This window comes from Pollicipes pollicipes, unplaced genomic scaffold (genome assembly GCF_011947565.3).
Source record: "Pollicipes pollicipes isolate AB1234 unplaced genomic scaffold, Ppol_2.1 Scaffold_6052;HRSCAF=7182_pilon_pilon_pilon, whole genome shotgun sequence".
Taxonomy (NCBI): Eukaryota; Metazoa; Arthropoda; class Thecostraca; order Pollicipedomorpha; family Pollicipedidae; genus Pollicipes; species Pollicipes pollicipes.
In genome coordinates this window covers 5560356-5578751 of record NW_023596805.1, presented here as the reverse complement: position 1 = coordinate 5578751, position 18396 = coordinate 5560356, and the positions used below count along the sequence as shown (strand labels likewise).

The following is an 18396-nucleotide window of genomic DNA, read 5'->3' as shown; positions in this document are numbered from 1 at the left end:
TGAGGAGCTTCAAAAGGTTGGAGGGGCGGGGCAAGATCAGACTTGATTCAGTTCCCTTCTACGCAGCGTCGTGAGATTCATGTGAAAACTACCAAAGTCGGGGGAGCTGCCAGCTCTCCCCACACCAGTCCCTACGCCACCGTACGAACGAAAAGTGGGGCAGCCGGTGGCACGTTGGGACCTCTAGCATGTCACCAATTCATACAGCCGCTCGGGTCATTACCTGTTGAATGCGTCGCATGACCCTGAGCAGCGTTGGCGTATGCAGCGAAGCCGCTCCACGCAATGAAGCGTCACGAAGCCGCGTGCGTGCCTCGATTGTATTGCTACACCCTTCATACCCGCGCATGTCAGCACGTGATGCGGCAAATGCGGCCACACGCGCGCTTGTGGTGGCATGCATCGCGCGCTGCAACTATATCAACCTTGCCGCCCCAATGCCACAGCAGGCGATGATGACGTCACATGGGAGTACGAGAGATTATGCTCAGCTCAATATTTCTTCACATCCACGACCACCGCACACATATGTTTACGAATTTGTATATGAAGCTGGGCCTATGGCCACACTCAGGAAGTGTCACATGCACGCCAGAGTGTCAACCGGTTCGTATGTCACGGCTTCCCCACGACTTCTTCCATCGCGACCTATTTCAGTCGGTGATGACCCTGGCGCATCTGGCGGACAAGTCGGTCACCGCGGCCGAAACAAGCAGTGCCTTCGTAGTAAAGCACGCTTATCTACTGGGCACCTCGCTAGCGGACGGACGAAAACAAGAACAAGAAATGAGAGGCGCCTCTGTCTGACACGCATGATGGACAGGTCTGCAAGCCACGCCACAGAGCTGTCCAGAGGAGACATGAGGAACAGAGACAGCCATATGATGCTAGGGCGGAACAAAGTCTGCCACGCCTGGCACCTACCCAACCTGACAGTTGTTTTCTATGAATGAGCTCTTCTCTCAAGACGACTGGTCTCTAGCAGTTCCACTGACCACACCAGTGCTTGAAAACAGACCTCATTAGTCAAGCGACCAGTAAAAAACACCAGCACCTCGTAAGAACTGCGCACGTTCCTCAGCGGAGGCGCCCAGTAAAAAGATGCGCCTCGCGCTACTGGCACGCGCTCCTGTTTACGCCTGGCACCTCCGGCTAAGGAGATTCCAGGTTTTGTGCCTGCAGCTCCGCCGGAACCGCGCTTGGCGTGGCAGCCAGGCCTCTGGCACACACGACAGGGGAAACGAACCACGAGATAGCCTTTAACAGCGTCGGGGGACATCAAATCCAGTGAAAGCGGCCATACCTCCTAAGCCGCTCTGTCAAAATCCTCATGCACTGCGACGCCGAAACCAGTTCGCCAGAATTCAAGGATCGCATCGCGTGTAAAGACCAGCCAATTATGGGGACACAGACCTGTAACATGGAACAGGCTCGCTTATCGTCGCTGCACAAATGTCCGCCGCGTAGAGCTGATGCTGCATAAACCCCTTCAGCTCGCCATGCCGGGTCACGCATCGCGCCAACTCGAAGGGCAACGCCGGGTCACGGACACCGCAGGGCACCGTCTCTGTGACGCTATGGAGCGACCGCACACGATCAGAACATAAGTTGGCAATGGGTCACGCGGCGGGAGATCGCTCATGCAAAGCGCATGCTTTACGAGCGCGCTAACCAAGTGCGCCCGCGGCGCCGAAGGCCGGACCGGGACGTTGCTTTCTCAAATATCGCCGCAGGGGTGAAGTGTTGCTGAAAAAGTTTGTATGGTGATCCTATAAGGAGACTGAGCTTGCGACGTAGCCCGTGTTCAGCACTGTGAACGGCGGCCTGACATATGCAAGTCGGATGTTCGTCACACCTTTTGTCTTCTTTTATGTCGCCCTTTATATTTCATTCTTCAGACCCAGTAGTCTCACCGGTGCGTGCAGCCACGACTACCTGAATGGGGAGCAATGCGTCGACTGACGAGGGCCTACAGCTCTGTACTCTCCGACGTGCACGCCACGTGCCATGGCCAAACACGTCTTCAAAGAGGCTGCGCGCGCATACGCAGCACGCCGTCTCAGGCCGGCGGTCCGCGCCGCACGCGCCTTGTTTGTTCGTTAGGGCACCTCCGCCTGGGGAGTCGCGGATCGTTGCCTCCTTGGAGTGTGCGCGAGGCAGCGTGACGGCACTACAGTGACGCGGTGTTCACTGATCTGCCGGCGGTGACACGTGGCACGCCGGCTGACAGACGTGTGCGCTGCTAGCTGAGGGGAAGAGAAAGCAACGTCTTCCTTTACAGAAGAAATCCAATACACTTGTGTATATTTGCGGACGCTAGGGCGCTTCCGATGAAGGCTGGTAGGCTCGTTTTCTCTATATTGTGCCCAAGAGGCATACTTACACGGTCTCTTTGCTCTTAATTATGAAAGGGGTCATTTGTTCCAGACTGTACAATTTGACTGCACCCACCTACAGCCAAAACATCTATTCAACACGACTTGTCATCTTCTATCATTGTAATAAATCGCATGATAGCGATGACCTATTACTTTGATGCATCCATCTTATTTCTTGCAATACGACCCATCGGAATGATCAAGAAACACGTCTCCAGGCCATGACAAAAACTCAGCAGGGTAGATGACTAGACTGACAGCTTGCGGCGAATTCACTGGAGCCTTTAAACATCTGCGCATCATCGTCAAAAGCCAGCGCGCTGATGGCGGAGGCTTTGCCTGAAGTTCAACAGTGTTGTTTACGACTCTGACCGGCTTTTAGACTTAAAAATGGTGAAGAACCAGCACAATGCTTTCAGTAATCCAAGCGTACTTGCCAGGGTAACGCGAACAAATCCCGTGATGCACTGCAGAAAGTTCTTGCGAAGCCTTTAAAGGTGGCATTTCCCGTAAGTGTTGTCCGCTCGAGAATGGAATATCTTGAAAAGGGATCTGTGGTTCTCCGACGTGAAGAGGTAATCTCGCTTATACCCCGTAACTTGGCAAACAGTTTAGAAACGGCATGCACCATTTGACAACCGAGTCTTCCTCGCTCGCTTCCTGAGTGGAGCGAGTCTCCCTCCGCTCGCTGCCTGAGTGAACCGAGTCTCCCCCCGCTCGCTTCCTGGGTGGTGCGAGTCTACCCGGCTTGCTGCCTGAGAGGAGTGAGTCTCCCTCCGCTCGCTGCCTGGGTGGTGCGAGTCTACCCGGCTTGCTGCCTGAGAGGAGTGAGTCTCCCTCCGCTCGCTGCCTGGGTGGTGCGAGTCTACACAGCTTGCTGCCTGAGAGGAGTGAATCTCCCTCCGCTCGCTTCCTGAGTGGACCGAGTCTCGCTCCGCTCGCTGCCTGAGTGGACCGAGTCTCCCTCCGCTCGCTGCCTGGGTGGTGCAGGTCTGCCCTGTTCGCTGCCTGAGAGGAGCGAGTCTACCCCGCTCGCTGCATGGGTGGTACGAGTCTTCCCTCGCCCGCTGTCTGAGAGGAGCGAGTCTGCCCTGCTCACTGCTTGAGTGGAGTAAGTCTTTCCCACTCGCTGCCTGAGTGAAGCAAATCTCCGCCACCCGCTGGCGGAGTGGAGCACTGAGCTTCCCTTATACAGCGTAATGGGCTAAGCCGGTGTCGCCTGGCACGGCACAGCCTCCCCCAACGACGCGTCGCCCCGCCCTGCGATGCCTGTTCAACGGAGCTTAAGCTTCGCTGGGGCCAACATATGCTTCAATGGCTGATGTAAATCGCTGGTTGGCCCAGCTATGGCCGGCCGTGGGCGGGGAAGGACGACGGCTTGGGCAGCGGGCGCCAACAGGGGAAGGTAAGTGTTCACGTATCGCCACTGCAGCAGAAATAGGCGCTGAGTGAAATCTGACACGCGATCGGGGGTTCGCCACCGACAACAGACACGGTGGAGAGATCACATTCTAGTTGGGAAACGAGACAAGGGAGACTGACAGAACGGGGAGCACTATGAGAACGGAAATGTACCGCAGTGAGAACATGAAAAGAGAATGCTAGCTAGTGTTGCCTGCGATAAACACACGGCACCGTCTTGAGCTAAACATGCAAAAGGGGAAATGTCGTACATACTGACAAAACTGACAAGCCTGACAAAAATAACGGGAAGTAAGGCGTAAAAAACGGAATGTCCGGCAAACACGTATACAGCCAACACCTAGCCAAGGCAAATGGTCCGTGCCATTCTACAGGCGGTCCTACGAGTTGTAAATGAGCGGCCAGCGTCTGTGCCAAGTCTGAACTGCTGCCGGGCTACCAGCGAAAGTAGCCTTCACAGACCTGTTCAGCTCACCGTCCGAATATGTGCATGCATTAGGCCCGTTCCAATTGCTGGCGCATTAGCGAACTCTCTTTTGCACGAAACTGACGGACTGCACACCGCCCATGGAACACACGCCTTTCACGATGCCGTTTGCTAGCGCGGGACAAACGTCAACACCCGTTCGCAGCTACACAGAGAAAACTGAGAACGTTCCAGCACACTACCCAGAATGATAAGGTCGAGGCGTGTCCCTTGACATCCTTGCCGCTGACAACAGGGTCACGCCCTGAGGCGGTTAACACAAACTTTCCGTCCCGCCTTCCGGCTAGATCAGCGGGGGCGATATTCGAATTTGCGACATTCGAATCTGCGATATTCGAATTTGTTCCTCCTTCACCGGCTCCGGTGTCGGGCCCCCTCTTGTTTGATGCGTAACAACCTCAGCACTTTTCTAGGAGCCTCGACAAATTGCTGATCCGACACGCTGCGCGAAACATCAGCTGTCAACAAACAGCCGAGCTGAGCGGCCTGTCGACGGTGAAGGGTAACTCTGCTGAGGCAATTCCGGCGCACAAAATGAACACCCGCTCGCTGACACCATGTGAATTGCCTTCCCGACAAGATGGACGCCGTGCTCATCAATCGTTCGCTACGGGAGGCAGACGAGGAAAATAAATGCTGCCCTGCCATAGTGGCGTCTGGTGTTGGCAGCAGCTACCGGATACACTCACTGACCGCCACCGGAGCCATCTAGCGGCACGACCACCGATTTTCAAAAGTTCTGGAAATGACAGGCAGCTTCTGCGTCGGCAGACAGTCCTGGCGTTGGTCAGGGGAAGTCGCCAGGTGTCGCTCGAGTTAAGTTTTACTTGCCCTCTGAACGTGACGCGCGGCAGGACGGTGCTACGTGACGTTCCTCAGCTGAGCAATATTTGCAACTGGCAACCAAACGTGGTTGCAGCTTCGATAAGCGATCAAAGAACACGAATATGCCGTGTAAGGGTGGGGCCCCGTCGAGCAGTTGCCACCGCCTGCTGAGCAGAAATAACTGCCGGGCAGACTTCACAACGCCAAACAGAGAACAATGCTGAGATCAGAACGGCCACTTGCTGTGCACAGACTGACGTCTCATGAGCGGAGAACAACGACTTCTCAGCGAGGTACGTCACATGTCCAGCAGAAACACCGTCTGAAAGAACACTGCAGTGGCGGAAAAGGAGCATAAGCATTTCGGGCACAAAGCATTCCCTCGTTGTCGGCGTCCGCACCATCATGTGCAGCTCTGAGCAACGCTCGACCAGTGCAAGAGTGTCTTCAGCTGGCAGACTCGATACTGCCACCTGAATACCGCAGGCTAAACAAACAGAGATCAACTGATTATGGCAGGATGAAGGCGCGTCGACTTAATGAGGCTATTTTGCGCCCATAACGATAGGAGTAAAGAGGGAGCGGCCCTGTTGCCTTCCGCCATTTCAGGAAACCCAACGGGTGCGCTGATAGCGAGGTGTGTTCCGTGGTTCGGGAAATCCTTTTCGCACGACAGTCGCCGTTGAGCACATGCCATGCGCCAACCATCACCGGAATCGGCCGCCCACACCCGTTTTCAGTCACGTGGGCTGATAATTCCGTTACCTCCTACGCGGCGATCCTTCCACGAATGATCGATACACCATGGACAATTAAAATCGCCGCCACCCGCCCAAAAACAATCAAGAGCGTCATGCCGCATCAAATCTGGGAGCTGACGAATTGGACCCTTCCGGGCACCTACTCCGCGGCCATAAATCAGGGATGGCTATTCCAAGCTGGGCTCATGCCGTGAATGAATTGGTTCCATGGGCAGCGATGGCGAGTGGTGATTTGGGGTCTATAAGGCATATTTCACATCCTTTGCATAAATGCATGAGCCATTTTAGGCTGCAATGGCGCGGCGATTCAACTGACGTCATTGTAAGTTGTGGAGGATGACGTAACGTTCCAAATACCCCGAGGCGTAATTTAAGCAGAACAACCAAGCAGGTGTTCAAGTCCATAAAATAATACAGCGTAAAGCCTGTCCCCACAGACTGTGCTGGTGTACGAATAGTCAATATTATTCGCTTGATGAGAATGGCCATATCACAGCAGCTGTCTTATTCATCTATGCATTCGGCACGACAAATGGACACATTGCATCCACGACTACGGGTGAAATATAACCCTGATGGATACCCACGATATTATGAAGGCCTCTTCTGCCACTAGTTATAGATCCTGATGCATTTGAATAGCGACATGTGCTCCAAACAGCAACAATCACGTTCTTTTCTGACATGCAACGTCACAAATCGCCAGGAATCACGCGCAGATACTGGTCGTTAAAACAAGGGGCACTTAGAGTTAACATGACCTTTGAACACACCTATCGGTGCATGCCGAACACCTCCGTAACCCCCACGAACTAAGGCGCGACTGGGTGCTGCCCCGCGTCCCGCCCCGGATCCGGGCGGGCGGGACGAGAGGCAAATCGGGAGCACCCGATCGGGAGATCCGCGCTTGTCCGCTGGAGATCTGAGCTCCTGCGATCTGAGACCGCGACCTGAGCTCCAGCCCCGCCAAAGCGGTCCTCACCATGAACGAAGCCGTCGCCTCCAGCGCGCCTGGAACGCTCTGAACCGCCACGGCGCGCGAAGCCGCACGCTGCGGTCCATGGAGCCGGCCTGCCCCGTCCTGAGACGCTGAACCCCCCGTCCTCACTCGTCCGCCACCACCACCGGCTTCGCCACGCGTTCGTCGGGTCAGGTCAGCTCAGGTCAGGTCAGGTGGTGCACGTGCCGCGCACGAATCCGCCTCGTTCGCTGAGCGCGCGCCGCCGCCCCTGCCGCCACGTGTCACGTGTTGCACGCGCAGCGCGCGGCGGCGCTGATGGCGCTGATGTAGCGGCGCACGTCTCGGGCACGTCCAGGGCGCCGTGGCCTCCGACAAGGCGATAGCCGTACTGGTCCAGCAGGAGATGTCCTGCAGCCCACCTTGCAGTGGGCGCAGAGGCGCCGCCAGGGACACTCTCGGTGACGTCCGCCTCCACTGCCTTCCCTGCCTCGCGATGGTGCTCCCAGCAGCCCCAACCCCGTCTGTCGGAGTGTCGGCAGTCGAGAGCTGGCTCGCCTCTGCCGGCGGGGACGTCCCACCTCCACGCGCAGGTGCTTGGACGCGCCCCTGCACGGGCGGTCAGACCGGCCCCGACCGGCAGGATCGGACGCCATTTACGGCGCGCGCCACCGCCGGGTCCGACGCCGCCGCCGGTCCGGGGGAGGCAAGCCTTTCACCGGCGGCACCGCCGGCAGACACGTCAGTTTCACGGCATCGAGGCCGGTTTGTCCCGCGTCAGCGATGCCGCATTAGTCGGCTGAAACGGGCCGGGGATTATATGGCTCCCTCGCTGATGTAAACGCATTAATTCAATGACCGATTATAAAACAAATGCATTCATGCAGTGAACCTGTACGAACATATTCATTCCATACCATCTAAAGCCGCCGTTGCCCTGGCCTGGTTTAGGACCTGGAAACAGTTTTAGCATATTTGGAGGCGTGAGCAAATTAAGTCAATGACCTTTTCTAACAGCAAATGCTTCTATGCAGGGAACCCGTACGAACACATTCATGCCATGTCATTTAGTGTCGTTACCCTGCCCAGGTCTAGAACCTGGAAACAGTTTGAAGCGTATTTGACAGCCCTCGACCGGAGGATTCACGGCAGGTTTGCATGTAGAAATCTAAACAGGGTCTCGTGAAACCCTCAACTCCAATGTTTCTCGGATGGGGCAAAACCGACGACGGGCTTCCACAGCATAGGCGCCTGAATATCGCCACTCCGAGTAGTAACTCATCAGGCAGCTCTACCTCTGGACCAGCCCTTTCACCACGAGATGGCGGTGGAAGTGGACGGGACGCCTCGCTCCAGCTATCGCTACTCATTCCTCGCTCCCAGTTCAATTCTAGCGAGCTGCCGTGAACGGCGCTAGAGAACTGACCATCACTCCAGCAAGCGCGGCGCACGAGACCAGCAGCCAGCGCGGCGCACAAGACCAGCAGTCAGCGCGGCGCACGAGACCAGCAGCCAATAACCACCGGAGTGCGGCGGGAATATCGGCACCGCCACTACTTCCTCAGAGCGGCCAAACCCTGCGCCGAAGTTTCTCCGGCGGTAAAGCTCAGTCGGCTCTGACGCGGGCGAAAGTCCACGTCCGCAATGTAGCCTTTCTGAGAACAGGCGATCGGAGATCTAGCTACCTGCGATCTGCGACCGGCGGCAACTGGCTCAAAATCGGACTCGTCGCTGGCTATCACTGTGACTCTAATTCTGACTCTGACTCGACCTGGGCGGTGATTTGGACTCTGACTCGACCTGGGCGGTGATTCGGACTCTGACCTCGCGCTGGGTCTGGCGGGGTGCCGACGGTGACCGTACTCGGGTAGTGACCCTGGCTGGCCTCCAATAAGCTCTCCAGCTCGGCCACGACTTTGACTTTGACTCTGTTCTGGCCATAACCCTTGCTCTATCATGGCAACGGCACTGACATGGCGCTGGACTGTTAAGGAAAACGTCTTTGTAAGAGCTCAAGGCATCGACTCGCTGCTACGTACTCTTACTCAACGACTATGACTCTGTCTGAGCGACTCTTAGCCGACTCAGACTTGATGATTCCGTCCGTAGTTCCGTGTATCTGATGATCCTAGAGCGATCCCGTGTATTTTATGATTCCGACAGTGATTTCGTGTATCTAATGATCCCGACAGTGGTCCCGTGTATTTCATGATCCCGACAGTGATCCCGTCTGTCTGATAATCCCGACAATGGCTCCAACCAAACCCCGACGTTGACTCCAAACCCTGACGAGCTCCAAGAGAACATGTGTGACGGAAACGCGGCTCCGCGGTCCGCCTCCCCCCTCCCCCCTCCCATCCTGGCACCACCTCGCCTGGACAGGTCACGTTCGTACCCCGGCACCGGGTCACGGAACAGGGCGCGGCCGACAATGCCGGCGGTGTCGTCTGTACCGCCGGACGACCTCACCTGGAGGAGCTGCATGGCGGCAGGCGCCGAACAATCCACCGGTCACGGGGATATGTTCGCGTGGAAGGCGATCACGTATTTAAGCGGCCAAAGTGCACTTGCAGTGGCGTAGCATCTTCTGGGACCCAGGGGCAGAGCCCGTCTCCCTCTGCTTTACGTCGAAGTGTGGTCAGGGAATGAGAGGCTCAAGGGTATAGGCATTGACTGGGCAACTGCGGGGTCCAAGAAGCCTAGCCCCACCTCTCTTACCATTAGATCACAACGGTCAGGGTACCGGATCTCCATTGCTAAATCCATGATGACGTCATGGGGTTGAGGAGGGGCATGATCGTGAGCGGAGGGATCAAAATAAAATATCGGGTACGAACTGCCCTGAAAAAGCGTTTCAGAAAAACGTCAAAAACGTATATTGTACTGGCAAAACTGAGGACAACATTTCATTTTGAGACACCTGAGAACATGTCCACCTGCACCCCAGTGGCTGCACCCAAAGCTGACTCTACCCACAAAGCGTGGGTGCATCCCCCACCCCTCCGTAATGGCAATGACTTGCCTCCAGTAGATAATACCCACGTGGTGACAACCCAGTCGGCAGGGACCTGAACTTACTCCTTCATCGTTCGCAACGTGCCCATGAACGCTGCACGGAAACAACGGCACTAAATCAGCTAGGCACATCTTTGGAAGGCGGCTGCGCTGTTGGCGCCGTGCCAGCCGGCTGGGGCGATCCAGAACATGTCTGCGCCACCCCGCAGCGACGGCGGCCAGCGAATCACTATAGTGATGAAGGGCGCGCAGCTGCTGCGTGGTGAGTGCGATGCGAGCGCGCGTCTCACGCGGTACATGATCTGGCACGGCGCACCGTGCGCAGAGGACAGGCTCTGACATCGACGTCAAGTCTGATGCCGGTCTTCCGTGAGAATCCGTACACAGTCGGCGGAGCCGGCCTGTTCTCATGAGCGGGCGCTGGTTCATTCATGCCTATGGTTTTGAAACCCGTCTCGGTTCAGCCATGACGTTGGTTCATGAACCGGCTCCCGCTCATGAACCGAGTTTGTGTGCTGTGTGTGTTCGGTGTTTTGTCTACCATGAAGTAAAGTTGGCGTTATGTGTTTGGTCTGTTGTAGTCACGACAACCCATGGTACAAACGGTAAGAGGATCAATAGCCATGGTGGTGTTAACTACAGGCGCTGCGACATGCCCAGCAAATGGCGGCAGAGGTGCAATACCTATGCAGCCAATATCCGGTTCATTAAAAAAATAAAGTGAGAAGTCACTACGCAGCCTCCATCAGCAAATCATTCAGCGGTCGGAGACGTTGCAAGCAGACAACACGGTGGCAGATAATGCTGTAAGACAGCTGGTTATTTCTACATGCCTGGGTTCCATCGAGAACAAACCGCAAATGTCACGCGCCATTTCAGCCAATTATTGCGTACATCAGTCAGGCACTCCAACCAACGAATGGTCTCCGTGACGTCACCAAATCTGGGGCCAGTCGGCGGCTGACGCCGCCTGACGTCATGAACCCAGGACCAATGAGCTGGCGGGAGACGCGCGGACGACAGTCGGCTTATTGCATCGCCGCGGGCTGCAGCGCCGTCCCGACTGGCCGAATGTGCCGTCTCTTACCATCTGACCAGCCATGACCGCGCCGGTTATGGCGACGAGGACCGGAAGACTGGAGAACAAGGTTCAGCGCCTCGAGTTTGGGAAAATCCAAGAAAATGCACGCGCATGTGCATTTATAAACACGCACATACACGTACGTGAATACGCACGGCTTATGGGGATGCAGACAAAAAAAAAACTTCTCCGTCCCCCCCCCCCCCCCAGCGCTCGGTTTCTCCAGTTCAGCCCTCGAGACCATGCTAGTTGAAGTTTTCAAAAAATGGCCCACGCATATAATAGGTTCTGTTACATGTGTCTCCGTGAAGTGAGGTTTCAGATTGCGTTGTCTCCTCGTTTGCCGGCGCATCCAAGCCAACACCCGCCCCGTAACTTGGCGGACCCCAAGCACTTGATGCCGCCCGGTCTTGCTCGGTGACGCGACGGCCGAAGTCGGCGCCGTCCATGAGCTCAGCGTAACACAAACAGACAGCGAGAGCCGACAACAAACAGCTGTCACCGCCACAAACCCACGACCAAACGGACAAACCCTGCACGGTTTGTTTCCCAAACCATGCATGTTTGTTGGAACGCTCAGGAGCGTTTGCGCCGCACGCCTGTGCGTGTGTGTTTTTTCGTTCTCCAGTTGATAATGACGTTTCGATCATTTACCGACGCATTCAATCTAGTTGCTCATTTAGCGTGAACACCTTTCGCGCCAAATATTGTGGGCGAAGACGAAATGTTTCGCCTGCTGCCAGGTTCGAACACACAATTCCCGCGGAGGTAGTCGGCGGGCATGCCATAACTGTGCTACGTCACCGCCCGTTTCGTAGTTCATACGCAATTCGCGGTGTCCCCGCGAGTCGAGCCTTAAAAGAGATGCTAGATGTGATTTCGAAGATTTATACCCAGGAAGCAAGCAAATGTCGTCGTTTGGTGAGGACATTTCCCTAGAAGTGCCTCACCCGCCCATTTGTAGGTGACCTAAGCGCGAAATGATGGGCGTATAGGGCCGAAGGGGGCGGCGAGTGGAACGGGTGGTCCGGGTTCAATGCCCTGCACAGGAAGCTTTTAATGGCTGACTTAAATTACACCGTGCATGGCCGGCCAGCTCTAATTGTTTCTTATTGTCTTGGTTTGCATGGAGGCCAGCACGGCTAGCCGAGGTTTGATAGCACCAATTAGTTCTCAACGTCTGACCCCTACAGGCGGGAAGATACTGAGGATAAACAAAGAATATCAGCACACCCGACAGCCAGGCCAAAGCGCGCGGCCAGATCGATCGGGCATGTGGCATGCGTGCCAAGACGAGAGACGAGAGAGGCCAATGACCAGAGAATCTTTATGTAACAACAAATTAGCCAACCCCTGTCTGGCCCAAAATGTGCAAAGCCCTCCCTGACGGGTTAGCTCGGCGGCTTCATAGCGCACGGGATAATTGAAATAGAAAATAAAAAGCATAATTTTAAAAAATAAATTCGCATCCACAGCGGCAGTTGCTGGTTGAGCAAGAAAACCCAAAGAGATACGCGTGCAGCAAACACGATGCTGGTTCCCATTGACTGGGCTTGTAACCGCTGACGTTTGGTTTGTTCATCTCGACGCCCGAGACTCATCCCTGTCAACCGATGTCCATCCAGGGGCCCATCCCAAATACAGTGATGGATGCACATGCTTGTAAAACCTTGGACATGCAGTACGTTGAGACCATATGACCCAACGAAATCCGCGACGCTCAATCAAACATTCAGGCCGTAGGCCCATAAAGAACAGCATGGATTCCTTTCCAGATTCATTTTTGATCTCTCACTGGCATTACACTATAGCTGGCAATGCATGTGACGCATTTGTATTATAATGGCGCGATCCAAAAGCCATTAACCGACTCTGGCTTAGGTCTCCCGATTTGATATACACTATATGATGCATCCGATGTATATAATCGGATTAGGCGCACGTGACCACACGTCCTTGACCTCAAGACACATGTCAAGGTCAGACGACGGACAGCGCGGGCGCGCGCCACTTACGACAAGCCCACCGCACATTGGGCCAGTTGTGTCCGCACACCGGCCAAAAACAACATCAGCCAATTAGTACGGCTCGGAACAGGCCGCCTCCGCTGACCCAGACGGTGATGGGGGTTGGGTGGGAGGGGGAGGGGGCGGGGGCCGTCGACATACGAAGTGGGCCTCGCGCCTGCGGTTCATTAGAGAGGACAGGTGGGTGGGGCCGGTTTGGAGCACGCCCAGTTTGACATCGCCTGGCTACGGCTGAGGCAGGTTTCTCATCAAGCTCTTTTGCATTGCGTGGTTAAACCACTCTCACTCCCTCCACGCTATGAAACGAGAACATTTTTAAAAGCGTAACCTCTCAGTGCACAGGAACAGGGCCTGATTGGTCCGTGTTGGGGCCATTACTAGAATACATGGTCCGCCATGAGTCAGTGCTGAATAGTGTATGAACCCAATGGCCTCCATCAATCAGTCCGACAGAAACAAAGAAAAAGATGGTTCCGATCTAATTTGTTACGTAATTGATGGAAACTCCTAACCATGTCGGCGCCTCAGAAGCCCTAAACAGTCAGTTTTCCCCACACCGCCAAAATCAGATCACCCAAAGGCCCTTGATAATTATCTTTACTCAGGGGTTGACTGACAGCGAAAGTTGGCCGGCATGATGGGGCAGTTTGTTTGAGGAGGCAAAACATGAGCCAGAACAAATAGTTGGCACCGACAACTGAAAAGGACTGGATCCATCAGCGATATTTCGAACGGTGTTACGTCCAAAACAAGGGCGAGACTGGTCTCAAAGGAATCTTTTCGATTCACACAAGCGAAAAATAGCAGAAACATCGCCAATTCGTCGCTGGGAGGTTTGGTTTGGCCAACTGTAACACACCGCTTTGGCATAAACACTTCGTCACAATGTCGGTGAGTAATAGAGGCATCACAAAAGCAGCACAATAGCGCGATGGGAGGGCGGCCATAACCTCACATGCAGCCTAAGTCAACGACACAGCTGTGCGTGCCGCTGTGGACGAGCCCCCCCCCCCCCCCTCCCCTTCCACATTCGCTGCTCGTTCGTTCCCCTCACGAGCTGTAAGCGAGCACATCCGCCTGCCCCGGGTCCCGGAGGCAGTTGTCCGTCTTCCGCAGCCCCGCAGGCGGATACCCGCAGGCGGATACCTGCAGGCGGATCAGATGTCTTAGCCGCTGCTGTCGGGCGCCCGGTCGGAAGCGGAGGGGCATTCTCAGTCTTCGCTGACCGCTCCCGGGTCATGCAGCTCCTTCTTCCCTAAGCTTCTCCCTTTTTCATCCGCTCCGTTCCTTAACTCCCCTCACCCTCAGGTTCTCCCTTCCTCGGCTCTTCCCTCGTCCAACTCCTCCCTCCCTCAGCTCTTCCTTCTCTTAGCTTCTCCCTCCCTCAGCTCCTCCCTCCCTCAGCTCCTCCCTCTCTCAGCTCCTCCCTCCCTCAGCTCCTCCATCCCTCAGCTCTCCCCTCCCACAGCTTCTCCCTCCACAAACCCCTCTGTTCACCCGCTCTTCTCGCCACCAGTTCTTCCCTCCTTCAGCTGAAGGAGTCCCTCGGCTCCACCTCCCTCAGCTGAGGAGGTCCCTCAGCTCCTGCTTCCCTCACCTGAAGGGGTCCTTCAGCTCTGTTCGGTCCGCAGAAAACACAAGCTCTTCACTGGCTGTGCGTTGACAAACCAAACCCTCGCGGCTACGGCTTCTTAGATTCAGAAGTCGGCGAGCAGCCGCACTATCCTCCGCCGCTGGGGCTTTGGCGATTTGGGCACGTGAATCACATCATTGTCTGAGCCTTGCAATATGATCGATGGCTGATTTATCTGATAGCGCCTGTCGAACACTACAATTTATTTCAGGGGTGGATCGATTGTTGTAAAGCTAACGGGACGCTAATAAAGATGCCATGTCATGGAGCCATGAAGCTTTACCCGATAACAGTGACACAAAAAAGATCATCGACATAAATATCACACAAACGCGATGGTTGTTGGCCTTGAGCGGTCCTGGGTCAGAAACCGAAGAGAGCCATGAAATACGATGGAAAAGAGCGATGGAAATGAAGCCCGGTCCCCTCGCCACTAAATCCGCTCGATCCGCCGCGAGTGCCACACATCACGCGCCGGCCCGGGTCGCCGGGTTTTTGTCGCTTGGGACCATTCTTCCAGCGACAAACAGGCCGCGGGATGTATTTCCTCCCCATTGTTCGGCCAAATGGCAAATGGGAGACCGACACGGCTAGCAGGACACGCCCGACGCTGCCAGTGCGTATCTCCCGGATGGAGGTGCCCGTCTCCCTGCGGCCCGTGCCGCCTGGCTATTCTGGGCACCTCCGTGGCGGAGAACCCGACACGTAGGAAGGGCTGAATTCCTGAAATGTCTACGTGCTTTCGTCTGGCCGCCCAAACACGGTGACAAATGCTTGTGCTGGCGGCCCGAACGAAACTCGCCACAAGCACGCAGCAGGCAACACTAGTTCAGCGCGCGGCCTCATTCTAAAATCTGAGCCTGTCCTGAAGCCCCTCAGACTGAAACCGGTGATGCCAGATACATTCCAGACACCGCTTGAGTATTTCAGTGCAGCGACAGTGTAACGTTTTCAAGAGGATTCAGAGATACTAAAGGTACACATGTGATAGCATCGTAATGATTCCGGAGTGCTTGGATTCGGCATCGCACATCCTTATGGCATCCTACGCATGCTAATAAAATCAAGTTTAGTAGAAAAGATTAGTTAGAGAGCAGTGATTGAGCTTGGAAACACCACTATCGAATACATCAGCGTGTGCTAGAAATAACAAAGCACTGACACCCTAAATGACCCAGGCTTTCGAAGAGCCACACGCCCACCATTACGCTGTAAAAGAAGAACCGGTTTTTTGTTTCGGCGCGACAAAGCTGTATCGTTCAAGAAAAACGAGATGTCTCAGCAGGCATGGCTGGAGCCAAGATTGCATTGCAACACACACGGCGGCGTGCGTAACTTGAACGGCATGCGCCGAGAGGCACGTGCGGCAGTTTGCAATTACGCGAGGCAGTAAAATGTCGCAACTAGCTGTCGTAAACCCCTCAAAGCGAGACAGCACGAACAAACTATGATCTCCTCTCCATCTCCCTTCCCTCTCCCTCTCCCTCTCCCTCTCCCTCTCCCTTTCCCTTTCCCTTTCCCTTTCCCTTTCCCTCTCCCTCTCCCTCGCTCCTCGTCTCTGTCTCTGTCTCTGTCTCTGTCTCTGTCTCTGTCTCTGTCTCTGTCTCTGTCTGTGTCTGTCTCTGTCTCCGTCTCCGTCGCCTCTGTCTCTGTCTCCGTCACCGTCATCGTCACCTTCTCCGTATTCCTTCTCCCTTCCTTCCTGAGTCCGGCTTCACGTGACTCACCGGGCCCCCGTGGCGTGACTCCGCCCTCCCGGCGCTCTATCTCCCGGTGGAAACGTTACTCAGCGCGCGCAGCAGTCCACCGTGGGTGAGTCACCTCCCCCACCTCCCCTCCCCTCCACATCCAGCACCGTCATAAGGGCGGCCGGCGCACGCCACGTGAGCGGCAGCATAGGTGCGGGAAGGGAGCGCGGCGGGCAAGAAGACAAGGCGACAGGCGACCGTACAATCATCGCGACAGTTCAACACCAGCCGTAGGCGGGATGGTAGAGGGTGGTGGAGGATGGTAGATGCTTCCGCACGGCAGTAATGCTGTTTACGAGGAGTTCCCCTGCTTTCAGAGTCGCGTCTGCGCCCCTGGGAGTGAGCCGTGCTTCACGCCTCGGCAGAGCCGGCGCGCTACACCGGCGCTGGGATTGGGGTCACGTGACCCACACAAAGCGGGGCGGGGTCGGGAGGTGGGGAGGGGAGGGACGAGGTGCCACCAGATCACGCGCGGCCAGGCAGGCCAGCGCCTTGCTCAGTGGTCAACAGCGGGCTAAACGTAACCAAGAGCGTGAGAGGATTTTCTTTTCGTTGGGGGTGGACCGGGTGCTACCGCTACAGAGCTCAAATCGTGGTCCAATTGAGCGTCAAACGTGATAAGTGCATGCGAATCGTCTCACAGTGTGTAGGAGCCCCTACGCCCGCATTACATACGCCCCTGGCTGTGATTGAAGTCGTAGGCTACGATGTGAAGTGGCAAATGCGCCACTCCAGCAGCTCATTCAGTTGATGACTCACGCCTCTGAGGACTATCTACGCTTCTGAAGATTTCTGAAGATTTCTGAAGATTTGTCGGCGCGCGCGGCAAGCTCAGCCATACAGCACCCGCCGGATGACGACGATTTACCCCAACAGGTGGAGCGTGCGTGCATGGCTAGATAGGCCGCAAGGCGCCAACTAGATGGCCACGATTTAACCCAACGGGAGGTAGGTGCTGAGGACAAATGGAAGTTATCAGCGGAAACAACACCCCAGCCACTGCGCATGGCCCGTTCGGTCACCTGCATCCGTCCGAATTCCGAAAACAACCATCTTTCCAAACAGGTGAAAAGTTGCTGACGACAGATAAACTGTTTCAGTGAGCGGGATAGCTGGCTGGGTGCAACAGCGGCGCCTACATGGTCCGCAACGGACCGACCCCTCCGCACAACCGGCGTCGGGAAAGGACCGGCCCCCTCCGTACAACCATCGTCGGGAAAGGACCGACCCTTTCTGCACAACCAGCATCGGGAAAGGACCGGCCCCCTCCGCACAACCATCGTCGGGAAAGGACCGACCCCTTCTGCACAACCAGCATCGGGCAAGGACCGGCCCTCTCCGCACAACCAGCATCCGGCAAGACACCGTGCCGCAACAACCGCCCCTCGCCTCCCTCCCCCTTCCCCCCCCCCCCACCCCACCCCTCAGCAACACATTGCTAGAACAATGGCCGTCGCCGAGCCTCCGCGGCGCTGCAGCTAATTGGTGAAAAAGCCCAATTTGTCTCGGTCACACTGGCGGTCGCGGCCGGACAGCGGGCGCTACGCCGGAATGCGGGCCGAGAAGCCGCGGCTTTTTGTGCGGCTCCCGTCGGCGACCACGCGGAAGCGTTGCATAAAAACCGTTCTCGGTCCAATTATTTAGCGCCGGTGCTGGCAAGCACGGCAGAGGCGCGTGGCCGCACGCGGGCGGCGTCCCCCCTTCCGTCTTTAGGGGACCCGGACACGCCCCTGCACCGTGTCAGGGACGGCATGCTGATGTTGGTATTGTGGCGTGGCCTTGATTGGCTCACGCGCATCGGAGCGTGACGTCACGCAGCGATAGCGCGTCGCGCCAATCCGGAAGTGACGTCACAAATCGCCGGTGAAAGCGAGATCCGTTGTGGAGGTGGGTGTCCGCTTGACGACCGCCAATTTGAGGCCGGTCGTCAGCGCCTCACAACGTTGAAGTTGCGCCTTCGGATGTGAACTCCCTCGGACTTCAACATTTGTTTGACCCGGCCAAACTTTGTAAGTGCTGCAAACGAACTTAGCGCGTGACGCGAAGCAGAAATACGCATTT

General features: G+C 56.0%; 1 protein-coding gene across 3 annotated transcripts in view; it reads right to left on the bottom strand.

Annotated features, from left to right (window-relative positions):
* LOC119104458 (ras-GEF domain-containing family member 1B) overlaps window positions 1-18396 on the bottom strand; it is a 148148-nt gene that overhangs the window by 85539 nt on the left and 44213 nt on the right. The window contains exon 1 of one of the 3 annotated variants that reach the window (XM_037228162.1): window positions 6856-7008. The exons of the other annotated variants lie outside the window; for them this stretch is intronic. Coding sequence (XP_037084057.1) covers window positions 6856-6935 — 80 coding nt within the window. The 5' untranslated portion in view covers window positions 6936-7008. Of the gene's footprint in view, window positions 1-6855; window positions 7009-18396 lie in introns of those variants that run through there. 3 annotated transcript variants of the gene reach the window in all.